The sequence below is a fragment of the Plodia interpunctella genome, chromosome Z (assembly GCF_027563975.2).
Source record: "Plodia interpunctella isolate USDA-ARS_2022_Savannah chromosome Z, ilPloInte3.2, whole genome shotgun sequence".
In the NCBI taxonomy this organism is placed as follows: domain Eukaryota; kingdom Metazoa; phylum Arthropoda; class Insecta; order Lepidoptera; family Pyralidae; genus Plodia; species Plodia interpunctella.
In genome coordinates, this window is record NC_071324.2 from 8,966,753 (window position 1) to 8,982,657 (window position 15,905).

A 15,905-nucleotide genomic window follows, 5' to 3' on the forward strand; every position below is an offset into this window, starting at 1 on the left:
TTGCATTTTTGATTGTGAATACTGTATCTTGAAACATTCAGTTTAGTTCGCACATTTGAGTCTTTTCATTGATTTACTCTTTTGTGTATATATACACCTCAACTTTGCAATAGTCTCGCCTTTACTATTAGGCTGATATTAGTATTCAACAAGAATCTTATATTTTTATATTACATTCCAATTCCGAATATAGTATTACTTATACCTTCATCTAACATCTTTAAGATTTTTATTAAATTTTTTAATTTTATTATAATATAATTATTATATGAAAAAACGTATTTTAACTGAATAAATTTTATACTTCCAATAACGATGATTCTTACATGAAATTTAAAAAATAGATTGTTTTAATATCCTCAATTTTAACCGTTACATTCCTGTGCTTCTGAAATGGATATTAATCATTAGTATTCAAAATGACCGTTTTACACTTAAAAGTCCTTTGTTTTAAGCGTTCATAGTCATCACCAGGTGAATTCCTTAGCTTCGGATTCAAGTCACAGTCGCGACGACATGCTAACAGACAATCGTAACTTTGATAATGATCAGGAAAGAATACCTTATGAGGCTGCGGAAAGGATATATGGATTATATATGGATTATATATATGGATTATAATTATTCAATAATAATCCATATATATAATCCATATAATAATTATTCAATAAATATAATATTTTGGAAGGAAATGAGTTTTATTCAATTCAGCCACTTTTTCATGGATAAAGTTTTCTATTACACTTGATAACTATTTTAGAATTGTATCAAATGAAATAGGTTTTTGGTTAACTACACCACGTTCTGTGGCAGTATTAGGCTTAAAGATGGAATAAATATTATCTGATGTTGCAGTTGATTACAATTTACAAATGCAATTATAAAGGAAACAATGACTTTTCGACAATTTCGTAGTGACCTAAAATGAAAAGCAACACGCGACACACCGCACAATTCTCTCCTGACCCGTTATGTCGAGTAAATGGCTATCTAGTGTTGTGCCATGTTGGTTTTAGAACGGTGCGGTTCGAAATTTGAATTATCGGTTAATACAGCTGCTATTAAAGCGGTGGCGATTCAAAACATCCCGCGCTGCTCTTAGCGGACCTTTATTGCGTCGCCCTGTCGTTACTCACTAATCGACGACTGTATTACCAAAATAACTCAGTGTAGGGACGGGGACGAATTGTATTTTGGCCCGATTTAATTATACTCGAATTGGAGTGATGAGAAAAAAAAGTGGAAAATAAAAAGTAAAACTTTTTTGATACCTATTCTAATTTGGTGGAATTAGGTAATGATTTAATGATAACAAACAGTCTTTACGATTGTTTTTTATAAACCTTAAAAATGACAACTGTGAACAATTTTACGAATTTATAATTTTTATATACACTTGTAATTTTAAAAACAGTTTTACTCTTAATTATTACTGAAGAGTAATAATTAAAAGTAAAGAAAAAGTAATTCATGTAACATTATGTAAAATTTCTGAAAAGATATTTTGGCAAATGGCATTCATTAGCCCGTGACTGCCGCTACAGAAAGTACAGGATATTTCAAGTGACACGTGACACGCATACGGATAACTAAAATGGCAAGTATTGCAGATAATCAACAGTTTCTGTTCTTTGGTCCGTACAATATAAATTATTATAAATGTGTTTGCTTTGACAAGACTTTAAAAAAGAAATATAACACTGAAATTAAAACACAAAATTTAATTAATTTCATCATTGTTATTTAAATATATCGGTATAAATGATGCATGTTTTTACAGTATTTACTATTAAATAATTTTAACGAAAGCAATATAAAATATGACGATGGAGAGTTTGAAACTTATCCGACACACGAAGTTCAAGGTTCGGTAAAGGGAATCCAAAATTAAAGGTTTCTCTATACATTAATTAAGGCAATTTATTAAGACAAGGGATCGTTACCTTCTTTCTAAGTATTTTAATGTCGATTTCTTCAATATAACTAAGAATGAATAATTGTAACTAGTGCTTGGTTTACGTCTTAGCTTAATTATTATTATAGTGTTTGAATTATTTTTACTGCTGTGATTATACATTAAAACTTCCTGCTAAGAATTTTGATTTAATAGATAATGATGGCTATAAAAGTTTGCTTTTCATTATTTTGGTTTTATGTAGTTATTAACCGAGACTAATATAATTACTTGGTAATCAAGTTAAATATATAGGTTAACATCGTGTGTAAAATGTAATAAGTCTAGTGTTGGTGTAGAATATGGCTGCGATATTTTTTTATGGTTGTGAATATTGATTACTACTTTTTATGTCAAAGTCAAGAAAATGTCTATAAATTATTTGGTGTTAATTATATTTATTGTTGTTGTTTTATTGTGCTAAGTATTGATTTTTTATGTAACAGTTGCAAATAAGAAATTACGAATTAAAGTTTAACTATTTAACTCGCTTGTCGTTCTTTCTGTTCGTGTGTCGCGTTGCCGCCGTACCGCCTCGCCCGATTCCCGCGACGATGTGTGAACTAATGATATGTGAACACCTCATCCGACGCAGTGTAGGCGAGACACTGTAATCGTCATACATGTGTATTTTAAGTTCACAAAGCAATAAACTTCCACTCTATGGCAATTCCCTCTGATTAGGACCGCTAATGACAGATTCGTGGTGCGCGTGCGACGCCTGAAACGACGCGGAACAGTGTTTACAGTGCTGATGATCGTATTATGCCCTTTTTCTGCATTTTCAGGTAATAATTATCTCACTCTACACATGTTATTCGACATTATACGAAATTTCTCAACGGTGTCAACTGAAATAGTTTTTTCTTATAAGATTTGTTATTCTCATTAAAACCTTTTGATATCTATTTATAAAGATCTAATATGAATTAAATTACTTAGGTATGCTATTTTTGTTTCGGTTATTTTATACAATTTGCGCTATACAATATACATACATAGTATAAGTAGAAATTTATAATATATATTACTAACATCTTTAACATCAATAAGCGCTGCAATATTTCCTTACAATCTCAAAGTAAATCACCAAAGCAATGCCATTTATGAAATAAAAAAGAACACGAACCAATAAGAGGTATTGCGATTAATGCTTTATTGCGTAGAGAGAGGAATCATAACTGAAAGGCCATGGAGGGTCGATCAAAGTTCTTGGCGATCGCACGCACACAGTTGCACGGATCCGGTTGTGCTGGGCTCGAATGGACATCACTATCAGAAATTCGTCGTCGGCCGTAACGAGACTTGGAAATTTATTATGACCGCGAGAAGCTCCTTCATTTCGGAGAAATTAATTAAATTTTCTGGGAACCGGCGTTTCATTCACCTATCTGATTAGGATGAGTCTCGGCGACTCGAGGAGAGGTTAACTCGAGACCGATTTTAACCCCCGCTTAATAAGGTGTCGATTACGGTATTAAAGGTGCTACACAGTTTACGCTCTGAGGTTTCATTGAATGAGTTTCATTTTTCGTTATTATGATTAAAAATATGAAAAACTACATATGTACGTCACATGTATATTTTACCAATCGAACGAAGTAGAAGGTCCAGTCAAAGATTATTAAATTATAATAAATACTGAAAAGAAAATTATTTTAATAATGAACACCTCTGCCATAAACATTTTAAAACGTAAAACGACAGCTGTATGGACGGACTGTTTAACAAAGGTTTCAGTTTCCGAGGGATATCGCATAACACCAACTTTATTCGAATACTTGCGTTACATTTGGCTCATTATCAAGAACAATAGGTTACCAAACGAACATTTACTTGATCACAGCTCTTTATGATGCTTTATTGAAGTCGAAAAAAGGTATGAAACGTTAAATTATGAATCCGAAGAAAAGGGGTCAGAGCGAGCGGCTGAATGTGCAGAAATGATGAGAATTGTTCATGGCTCATTACGAAGTTAAATGAATGGCGAAGGTTTTGCTTTTCGGTTTTCGTGTTTGGAGACCGTGCACGCATGTTCACTTCATTACTGCAGGTCCTGAAAATTAATGAGCATAGAAATTTTTTTACCTTCCACGACATAATATTATCAAGACGATCAATGTCACATCTAGCATATTTATAGCTCACATTTTCATGGGGTGCTAAATTAATCTCATGAAGATCAAAAAGCATTTCTTTTTTTATGCACACGGCCGAAGTGAAAATAAACAATTAGATACGGTTCGGTAACGAGCTGGTTGTAAGCAATCCCCGTGCCTTTAGGCATATTAAGGTACAAAATATTAATCTGAAAGTTGACACTCGTCCGCACGCCCCGCTTCACTCGCATGACCTAAATAAAAACAACTTTGTAGCCTTTTGTTCCATCTTGTTTGTGAAATGCAAACGCAAGTAATGCGCGCAACTGGACAGATAATATTTATTTGCACTCTGTCAAAGACATTTATTTAAAGGTGAAAACAAGTTTATTTTTATTACAACAATAATTATCACAAATCACACGATGTTTTTGTAAGCTGAGATGCTTTGCTACTCTTGTACAATCTTCTCAAGTTAGGGTGCAAAACGGTATAGTTAAACAACTGTTTACAAAGTAGAGCAACCCTTCTCTACATTATGTATAACGGGCTGGCATGGCGGTGTTTCATATAGAATGGCTTCCTAACGCATTCAATTTGGACCCTTCACGCTTGCTCGAAATTCGTACATGAATTTTATAAGATCATAATAATTCAGCGTGTGAGTATAAGGAAAGAAAGAGGGTTGATTTCACTTAGGCTCGGAGATAAATGTGCTATGATTTAGCATAGAAATAGTATACTGAGTTGTAAAATAAATTAGTTAGTGCTTAAACTTAAACCTGAATTTAAAAGGTTCAATTTTTTTTATTACTAAGACCTATCAGTTGTTCAAACGACGTAACAGTATTTTTTATAATAAACGTACAAGGTATGAATTTTATTGTAAAAATGGAACAATATGATGGTGTACATATAAATGAACTCATCTAGTGACATTTCTGCCAGAATTTATTAAACCGCGTGAATTTGTTAACAAAAGCGGAACAGACACGATTTTCATATAAACTCCCCCCCCCCCTCCACATTTAGGTCATACGGGAGTAGATTTTTGAAAAAAGTCTTTAACTACAAGCAGAACGGACAGACAGACAGATAGACAGACTTTTATAATATTAGTATGTATTGGAGGAGAGTTATGGGAAAGTTATTTTTCTGCTGATGACGTCATATGAATGCAGTTTAATGAAATACTTTGTTTATTGCTGTGATTATTTCACTGATGATTCTAGAATTTATGAGGTGTTTCAAAGAGGCGAGAGAAATATCTGCCTATATTTAGACGTATTTTTATTTTAGTTTTTGTTTCTCGAACGGCATACAAAAGCAACATCACGTGCGAAGTCCAAATTTCAAAAGTTTAGAAGCAAAAAATTTGTCAAGAGAAGTTTTAGTCGCAAGAAGTCGTTCTGGGTAAATAAAGCGAGTGGTTAAACATTTTTATTTGAAGAGGAAAAATGATGCCACGCAGTGTTGCGGTCTGAGGGCCAGCTCTAAAGCGTACGATACAACGCAATACAAACCTTTACAGCCCATTCTTGTACTTAATTGCTATTTAAATAAAAACGTACCATGAAGGCAATGGGACCCGGCCTGGCATTAAAAAACTTCGCATTCCTATTAACTAAGTATTTAAACGAATTTTATGACGGTTTTAATATGGTATAAAGATTGGTAAAATGAGTGCTGTTGTCGACTGAATTAACGAAAGTGAAAAGGCTCCGAAATTAAGAAGTAATGCGTATAATCCCCCCTTATCAGGGGAATTTCCCCTCCCCTAAATGTAAGTCTTATCTTGCAGATAGCAGGAGTAGATGGTTCAGCACGCATACGTCCGTTGGCTGATATATTTCCATAGTATTATCTTTATTAACTACTTTTCACCATTTTAATTATAGCTTACTAACTGAATTGGTAGATAAGTGTATCCCAATATTAATACGGGCATGGTTTAATAAAGTGATATCTGATAAGGAAGGGAGTCGCGAAATTAATTTATTAACAACATGCACTCCACAGATAATGTTAGATTTCAAGCCACGAAAGCAATAAGAGGCTTATTCAGATCAATTGTAAAATTAGTGTTTATGTTTTGCAAATAAAAAAATGGTTTTTGTTTATCACTAGTTTTGCAAGTACTTTCGTTTAATTAGTACATTCTGTTTACTGTGCTTATGGTCGTCCTCTACATTTTTCAAGTTTAGGTAGGGCATTTTGCCTCATCACATGTCCTGTCCATATCGTCGCACATAGCCACCAGTCATTTAATAATTTCTGCTGGGCCAATTCTTATGACATTTTGTAATAATTTTATACCTAAAGTCTCGATTCTGTAGAATTTGGTGAAAAGGGCTAATAGTCAATAGCGCTTTATATAGTAGATGGCGCTACTGTGCATGAAAACGTAAGTTGATAGATACCTTAAAAAATATTTTTAAATAGGTAATTACGCGTGTAACACGACTGAGTGCAGCATAGTAAAATTAAAAGAGATAATATTTTAATAACTTTGATTGCGCCAAAACTACTTTCAACGACTTTCAAAATAGTTATTTTTTGTAATTTGATTTTTAACAAATATTGAAGGTGCTTATGCACCTTGAAGGTGCATAAGTGCGTTGCTAGGTGTACAGAATAAAATTTAATCTATCAAACAAATACAATTTATGATTATTTGTTTGATCATGAAAGTATTGAATGTTCGACCAATCTCGCTGAGAAAGAGAAGCTTTGATCAATCGACACCATAGCGCCATTGTACTTATGTATTATTGTTTAGCCAATGAAAATCCATGATTTATTGACCGAGCGAGCGAAGTCTAACATCCTACTTGGGGCAAAAATATTTTTTTTGTATGTATGTTCGTTCGTAACTCAATAACTTTCGAACCGTAGGGCCGATTTTGATGAAATTTAAAAGGTATGTAGAATATGCCAATAGATTTTTTAGTTCGTGGGGCATCAAAATCGGTTCAGTCATTTTTGAAATATTCACAATTTTGTAAAAATGTATTATGTTCGCGAGGTCCAAGTTTAGAATATAAGATTGGCACTTTTCATTTTACAAATTGTTTAAGGATAACCAATCTCTAATTTATTTTCTTAGCCGGAAAATTACAGATGAACTAAGAAATTGAGCAATGGTACAAAACAAACAATTTTTCATTTCATTGGGATTGCGTTATTAACATAACGCAATCCCAATGAAAATGATTTGTCATAGTCAATTTGCCATAACCAATAGTTTGTAAACAAAAAAGTGTCAATTTGCCATTAGCGGCAATTCTTTAAATAAACCTTCTACCTTAGATAATATGATTTAAAACACTTGATTGAAAATTTTGATCAAGTCATAATTTTTATCAACTCCGCAAATTGATTATAATTCATAATCGGTTTGCATCACGCACTAGTTGGTAATTTTTATATAGTACCTAACCATAGTTCTGATTACTAAATTGAATAACACATATATTTTATTAATATAATCGGAATGTTTTTATTGAATTAAGTTGAAAGTTGTATGTTGACAGAATCTTTCAATAACCCGTATAAAATATAAGCAAACCGAATCTTATATCCTTTCGGATTTTTATTGTTATTTTTATCGTAATTCATATGTCATGTTTTATTTGATTTTTTAATTTATAACAATGTCAAGTTATATTAAACCTAAATGCAATAAACTTCCATTGAAGAAATAAAAAGAGCAGGTAAGCGTAAGCATGTCGTTTGTAATGTCGTAATATTTGTAATTTGTTTAATAATAATTTATAATTAATCATGATTACTTGCCAACGTAACAAGTAATTGTAATCGCAAGTAATATTTGATTACAATTTTACAGATTACACGAAATGCAATTATTTTAATTATAATTACTTCGCAATAATTTCATGATTTATCACAATCGATTAAACGATGCAGATTGTAGGTATGCTTTTATCACGTATACGATTATAATAATCATGATTACATTTAGTAATCACGATTATAGTGACGTCCTAGTATTTTTCGAGATTTCACGATTACTGAGTATGTTTCGCATTAAAAGATTCAAATGATGGAAAGAGGAATGTGAAATTTAAAATACAATAAGTAGATAAACCGTAAATAACTAAAAAGTAAACAAACACAGATTTCTTTTTCTTTAGGTCTTTTTCTTTTACTTTCGCAATTATATTATTTGTTGAAATGACAATCAAAACGCGACAAAAACATCATGTTCGTGCGCAGTTTACCATTGTAGTTTCTCTCAATGGGAGCCGATCCTAGGTGTAAAATCCGATCGAACATATCATGATAATGCATTATCATAGAAATAGCAAGTATATATACCTAAGTTATAACTCTGTAGAACTAGTGGAGGTAGGTGAAATTTAAATTGCAGACAGACGGGACAGACGAAACTAAATAAAAGCTTGTAAAAATTTGTACAATCGGAGAAAGTGATAAATAATTAACATAGCATGAATTAAAGTCAATAATTGGCAGTACGGTACGAATTCAACAATCAAAATCGAATTGCATTTTTGCACTACGCCATGTCTAGTGAGAATTTGCAATTCGTTTATCATGACCTATCACGACTGAAGTTTGTAGCACAATAATAAAAAAAATCAGAAAAATTATTAATTAAAAAAAAATCAGAATAATTTAGTACACAAACGCAAGTACATTGCTTCGTTTAATATCACTATGATGACTATACTCCGTTACAGAAATATTATTTTCTTCCTATAACATGAGAACTGAACAAAATTTCACTATCGTCTAATCAGAATTTTTATAAATAACTTCATACTTATAATTATACCTATATTATAAATTAAGTAGCTTGATAGTTATTGTAACTTAATGATAATGGGATAGAGATGTTATGGTTGTCGGCGATATGAAAATAAGAGACTTCGAATTTGCGTGTGTAATCCTAACTGCCTATAAATGTCGTATCGTCATTTAATTAGCAAAGTAGACTGTAACCGACTTTATAAAAAGAGGTGATTAATATATTTTTAATTTAAAATATTATACAGTAATAACAAATGAAATAAAATAATTCAAATTTACAGGAATAGGTCTCCACAGTCGCGCTTATAACTTTAGCTGGATTACAATTGGACCTCGAATGTTCAGTCATATTTTTTAAAAGTTAAGTTCGTTAATTTTTTCGAAACCTATACTACGGCAACTTCGGTTTTTGCTTCAGTGGTGATCCATGAATCTGACAACTATTGTCGCAACAGCAAAACGGTAAAATAATTGTGATACAATCGATATTCAACTGTAATCCAACTGAAATTATAATCGATATTGTCTGTGAATTTATTTTGAGCAATTGTATAAATATCCAAGTCTTGTTAGAAATTTCACATCTCCAGAGTTAATATTATGTGTCATAGAAAATATAATTTAAAAACTAATGTCATATTAAGTACCTATTTGGTAATAAAAAAATGAGTTTGAAATAGACTTAGAAGTGATGGTTCAAATCATCTTAACCGTGCATTCCAGTTTTCAACCAGAAGTGCGATGCGACTATTCCAAATAAATCATCAATTAAATTTAATTGCAGTTACATGAATAAATAAAACTATATTTTGTAGATAAAAATAATGACATAACATGCACTTTATGTACAAATTATTTTGGGAGTGTCTTGTATTTTTAGACTTTGATAAGTACTGTTTAAGTCGTAATTTCAGTGTATGTCGTGTAGTCTCACAACACAATAACAAATTTTAAAGTGTTGTATATTCTTCTAATCATTACAAAAATGATTAGAAGAATATACAACAACACAATTTTCTGATGTGGATAAAATAAGTAAAACAAACGTTAAATAAATTTTAAAGACAATTATAGTTAACTCTACATTTTGGTAGTTAGACCACAGAGTGTCACACATATCTTTTAAAATTGATATTTGAACGACGGTATTATTTGTTATTAAATGTGTATGAACATACAGAACAATTATTTTATCAAAAAGTAACCACGTGAGTGTAATACATTACAAAAATATAGATAAATCAGATATGAAAATATCGCTTTGCAAAATTCATAAAGAATGTAGAGTCAAAGTTATCAGCACAAAGGAGTTCATAATTTGTATTTTTACCTGGTTCGGCGGAGATCCTCTGAAGGCGAATTGGGACGTCATTTTCCACAGTGGAACTTGGTGGAAAACTTGTAAATAATCACGTGGATAAGGTCTTTGTCACAGTCCGCACACACTTCACAGTTGCATGTTGTCACTAGTCCTTGCGCTCGGCTTCGCCTGGGTCTTGCCAGGGTAGGTCGGGGTGCACTCGCGACGGTAGCCGGTGGTATCGATTGAAGTGCAGACTCGGGTAGTCCGAGACAAGAGGAGCGAGCCGCGAGATGCAGCGGGCGCGTGTAGCGCGCGCGGCGGCAGTGGGTAATGCGGTAGCAGCCCGCCAGGTGATAGTAATTGGCGCCGCTGTCTCGCTCGCTCGCACACGTCTCGCTCACGCACGCACGCTTGTCCTAGTGTGCGTGGTTCTCGCACACCGCTCCTTCTTTTCACGCTCGCGTCGCCGTTTGACCCCGCGCCGTCGTCGACGCTCTCGATTTTTGCGGTGCGGTGGGTGGCGCCGCCGCAGGGGCGGCCCGCCGCGGTGGGGGCAATCGGAGGTGGGGGTAGATGCACTCCTTTCTTTTTAGCTTCTCTTTCTTTTCTCGTATTTTTTATGTTAGTATTGGTGCGAAGCGGTCTCCTTTATTTTATTTTACACATATATATTGTGATAATTAACAGTGACGCTGCGCACGACGAGCGACTTTGCCGAAGCGTCGACTTAATGATAGCTTTGCATTTGATTAAAGGTAACCACGACATTTGTAATTTTTATTTTCCTACAACAGCGACTGAGCGCGGATAAGTAGTTCTATAGGAGCCCGCTGGTGATGTATACGATTGTGGCCTGTAGTGTACTCCATGGCTTATATTACTGGGGTCGCTTTAGCGGTTGGAACATGTTCGCGGTGACAGTATTAAACGCTCTTTGAATGTGTTTCATCTGAGTCTGTATTACTTACAAATGTATACAACGTGTTCGAGTGATATATAGTGGCTTCTGAAGTTAAACTTATTTTACCCGATTTGTACTGTTCTAGTATTTACAACCTGTCAGGTTGTAATAAAGTTATACTTTTTTATCACTAATGAGAAGCTACTTTATTAACAAAATCAACTTATTTTCAAAATTACCATTTGGTATCATTAATTTAAATAAAATAAACAAAACTATATATGTACCTATACATATTCATTCATAAATTTACGAATCAAATCCATTAGGCGTACAAATGCATAGTGTTTGTGTGAACAGGTACACAATGTTGAATGAAGTTATTTGTGATTGTAGATGATTCGTTTAAAAGTTACAAAATAGTAAAATTTGGTATATTACTTATCTAATGTAAGTAATAGATTTTATGAGAATTTTGACCAAATTTCAAAAGGAATGTGTGTCGACGAAATGGACAAACACTACGATGTAGTAAAGTCACCGCACCTCTACAATTAAGCTATGACAATAACCGGCAAGTATCGAAATAAAAAGCGCAACGTCCCGATCGATCTGTTCCCCTCTTCTTTCTTATCGCGCGAATATTTCACACTGAACGCATACCGACCGAAAAAACTCACACAGATATAAAATATTCAAACGGTATAACATAAAATAAATTATCTTAGGTGAGTGTGAGAGTGTGTGCGCTGCCCCCTCCCCTGGGCGGGCCGCGAGCGACGGACCAATTGGGTCTCGCGACGCGCGGCGGCGTGTTCTGCTGTTCTCAATCGCTTCTCCGCTCTTGCCGTGGCCGCACGCGTCGTTCACGCGATTAGCGATACGCCGGCCATTACAATGCCCTGACCTTAATCACTTATCTCATTACTACCTCACCTACACACAAATCGCTCCTAAGTAGTGTGGTTGGTATAGTCTTATCTCTAGCGTTAAGTCGCTTTAATTTTACGATTCAATTATTATTATTTTTTAAAATTGGTAATCACATATAAACTACACTGAAAAGTATTTTAATTATGCAACATTAACTTGGAATTAAAAAATTAATTAATTATATAATGAGAACAAAAAATCCATGGTATGCTTTACAAATACCACTCACTTACACGAATACACGGAAAGAATAAAAGTAATTGTAAACTGTATTGAAAGAGTATAATTGGGACAATCGTACAAATTTCCGAAAATACCCGGCTCACCCAATTTATTCTAAATGCTCAGCCTAAACTCCGAATGTTCGATTACTTCATAGTTGGATCTGCTAAAGTTAGAACATTTACAGTTCTGAATTCAGTAGTGCTTAATTTTTAAGCTAACTTTGGGCTTTGTGGCATCACAACCTCGAATGAAACTGAGAAGACGAGGATGAGCGAGAGAATTAGTTTTTGATTTTAATCCCAAGAAAATCATAATTTGCACAAACAGTTTAAAATTTGATTTGACATCTATGAAGCTTACACGTCTACACTCTAGTACGGTGTGCAAAATAAGCAACGCAAATAACACGACAATAATTAGCAAAGGAAGTACCCTATATACTGACCGTATTGTAACAACAGGACGCGCGAGGAGGTGAAACTGGAACTGGAGTTCCACGTAAATGGTCAACAGTTAATTCGGCCGGGTAGTAGAGATTTTTCAATAGTAGATATTATGCATTATCTTTTGTTTTATTAGCGAAATAACGAACTAAGACAAGTACCAAAATTTACTTCATCATCTCCTTTAAAAAAGCCTGCTGGCTAATAGACTTCGAGTTTCGAACAAAGACCTACATGAAAAATGTGTGTACCTATCGTTTGTTAATTTTTAGCAAATAGTATTTAAAAGTAGTGTAGATATAACTAAATTGTATTTCTTTACCTAATAGACCAGTTTGGAACAAGATGTAATTAGTTCAATCTTGTATTAGATTTTAAAAAAAAAGTTAGTCTAAGAGCTCGCTTAATGCTTCAATTTAGGTCAGTAGAACATAAATCCATCATACCTATCAAACTATCAAACTATTTTGGCATCTATGAGTAAATTGCATGGTATAAACTATTCCTGTGGTGATTAACTATTTATTGTATCAGAAATATCTGTAATGCGACATCATGTTCATAAAAAAGAAGCTTTTAAAACTTATAAAGTAGGTAGCCCCGTTATTTATAAAAAAAGTCAAAGCATACTTTATGTTTTATTACTATCGCATTGTATGATGTTTGACATTGACAGAGACAAAACAAACTTAAGCTTACGCGTACGTGTGTTTTTACTTTTTTATAAATAACAGGGTAAATATTCAATCAGACAGTTCTCGTTTTATTTTTCTATTTATTATATTAGAAGACTTCTCGAGTTGAAACACAAAATATATTTTGATCAATTATTTTTTTAATGATAAGTACTGTACCATAATATTATATCAGAATATTTATAATAATAATATTAAACAGATAATAAGAAAAATAAAAAGTCACCAAATAAACAAAATGCCTAACCATTATTAAAATGCCCGGCTGTTCTCATTTTGACCTTAACACGTACACACACACCCAGTTGCCACAATGTAACTATTTCCTCGCTCTCAGAATCTACGTTGAATTTTTCATGTAAGATCAAAGCAATGCTGTTAAGTTGGAATTGCCACCGTTTCCAACAAGTATACTTTACAGAGGTGCCACTCCCAATAGCCACGTTCCTTCACGCTTCATCAAGCCATACTATTGTTTGAAATTTTACGCTTAGATAATTTTGATGCATTCTCATTGGTTCAATTGCTTAATTTTACTGATGTCTCCATTTGTACGCAATGTCGGATTGTCAGAAAAAGTACCTACTATACTTATTTATTTCCTATATAATTCAAGATATTTATATTATTATGCGTGATGTGCTTAGTTGCTCCAACTTACATTGAGTCGTCAGCAAAAATAACTAAAACTATGTTTATTATAAATAGATAAAGTATATAATTTTCTACCTATTAGTAGTCAGTGGCGTAATGGTTGGAACACTGGACAGACAGCAATATCACGTCTTTATTCGAAGCGACCAGCAGAAAGGGGGCCCCTTGCGAAGTTAGGGGCCCGTGGCGAATTGCCTATTTGTCACCCTGTAGTTACGCCATTTTATAACCTAGTTTCATTCAATCTGAGTTAATACTAAGATAGCCCTTACCTCGACTTTAAAAGAAGATTTTTTTTCAGTCATGAAGGAAGTAGTATGTCATAAAATATCAGTAAATCCTTTGAGAGAATTAGTAGGGAATTGCTAAGAAAAGGGATTTATCTAGGTCTGATCTTAAGTAATTAGCTATTTTGTAATAGTTATACAATGATATACTATTGCCGTTTTGTTATAGTTACAGCTTTGTTTCTAACCAGAAAATCATTTGGCGGTCTTCATAATGGTATCTACCGAGGTATCAAAAGCAATAAGGACAGAGGTAATAAATTAGAGACTGCATGAAAATCTGAATAAGTAATAGTAAAAAAATAAACAATATATTTTATTTATACATCAAACAATTATTTATGAGTAACAAAAGGAACAAACCACAATTTTGCGCGTTTCGTACTAAATGATCTGTAAACGCCATTTACTGCTGTATTGTTAGGATTTCAGATTTTGATACGGAATTTTCATTTATTTTAATATGTTACAGTACCGGTGTTCGATATTGGCCATTGCTATTGTTCAGAGCTACACCGTGACGAGATAAGAGAAATACCCTTTAAAGGTTTATTATAACATACATTTTATTTATTATAACATACATAACAAATGTTTATTTTAATTTTACCTATATGAAGCTATTTATAAAGTTTTATTTCTTTCGTTTATCAAAATTTATCAGATGTATTAGAAAAGATATTTTTATTTAGTTATAGAGAGGAGTCGAAAATAGGACATTGATTTTCTCATTTGCCAATAATTATACGTAATTTGGTTGACAAACCTAATAGAGTCCCAATTTACAGTAACAATGATAAAATAAATCACAACATTTCGTTACAACATAAAATCAGTAGTGTTCAAAGTGTAGCAATGAGTTCCACAGTCAAAATAATGAATAATTTTTTTCAGCACCAGCGTAATATGCGAATGGAGAAGAATATTGTGTGCACAATGGGGTCGGCTCTCAGGCAACGGATCAAAACAATCCGTGGTGCGCGGCGTTTTAAAAGGCGTGCGTAAGAAAATAAAATGAGAGCGACTGTTATTTGTTTAAGTCAAATGAGTTTCTTAGGTCGCACCTCATGCATACACTTCGTGGAAGATCTTTATTAGCCATGTGCCTAACCGCTCAAAGACACATCGCATTTAAATATCACACTAAAAGCGTCAATCTACATACGTCCTACCGAGCAAATCCTAAAAGTGATTTATACTGAGACCCTATTCGATTGAAGTAGATTACAAATAATGAATAAAATTGCATACGAAATGAGTAGATGGAGAGTCCGTGGGTGTAGGTTGTTTGAGCGGGGTGCGGGGGGCTGCAGGCGGGATTATTGCCCGTAAATACTTAGGTGTAGTATAGACAGAGATACGACCGATATGGCCTCGTGTGAGTACGCCAAACTCGAGTCGCGCTTTTGATTTAGCCGGTATTGCAATATCTCGCCAGAATTCAAAACGTAAGATAGGTGGTGATATACCTATCTTGCATTCACGATTTCACTATTATATTCCTAAAAATATATAATTCGTAACGTTCTATACGTGACTTGAAAAGGCAAGTACATTCTGAGATGATTATTATAGAGGAATCGAGTTAGATCTGTGATTACACTACATAATATAAAACAA

General features: G+C 33.5%; 1 protein-coding gene and 1 long non-coding RNA gene across 3 annotated transcripts in view; one reads left to right on the plus strand and one right to left on the minus strand.

Annotated features, from left to right (window-relative positions):
• Positions 1 to 10,573, minus strand: part of mirr (mirror) — a 43,680-nt gene extending 33,107 nt beyond the window's left edge. For both annotated transcript variants that reach the window (XM_053768368.1, XM_053768367.2), the window contains exon 1: positions 10,175 to 10,573. Coding sequence is in view for 1 of the 2 variants with exons in the window: in XM_053768367.2 (XP_053624342.1) it covers positions 10,175 to 10,216 (42 nt within the window). In the remaining variant the exon portion in view is untranslated. The remainder of the gene's footprint in view (positions 1 to 10,174) is intronic.
• On the plus strand, positions 10,573 to 15,518 carry LOC128683111 (uncharacterized). Its single transcript, XR_008406252.1, has 3 exons — positions 10,573 to 10,902; positions 14,758 to 14,832; positions 15,180 to 15,518. It is a non-coding gene; the product is annotated as an uncharacterized LOC128683111 (long non-coding RNA).
• The last annotated feature ends 387 nt before the right edge of the window (positions 15,519 to 15,905 follow it).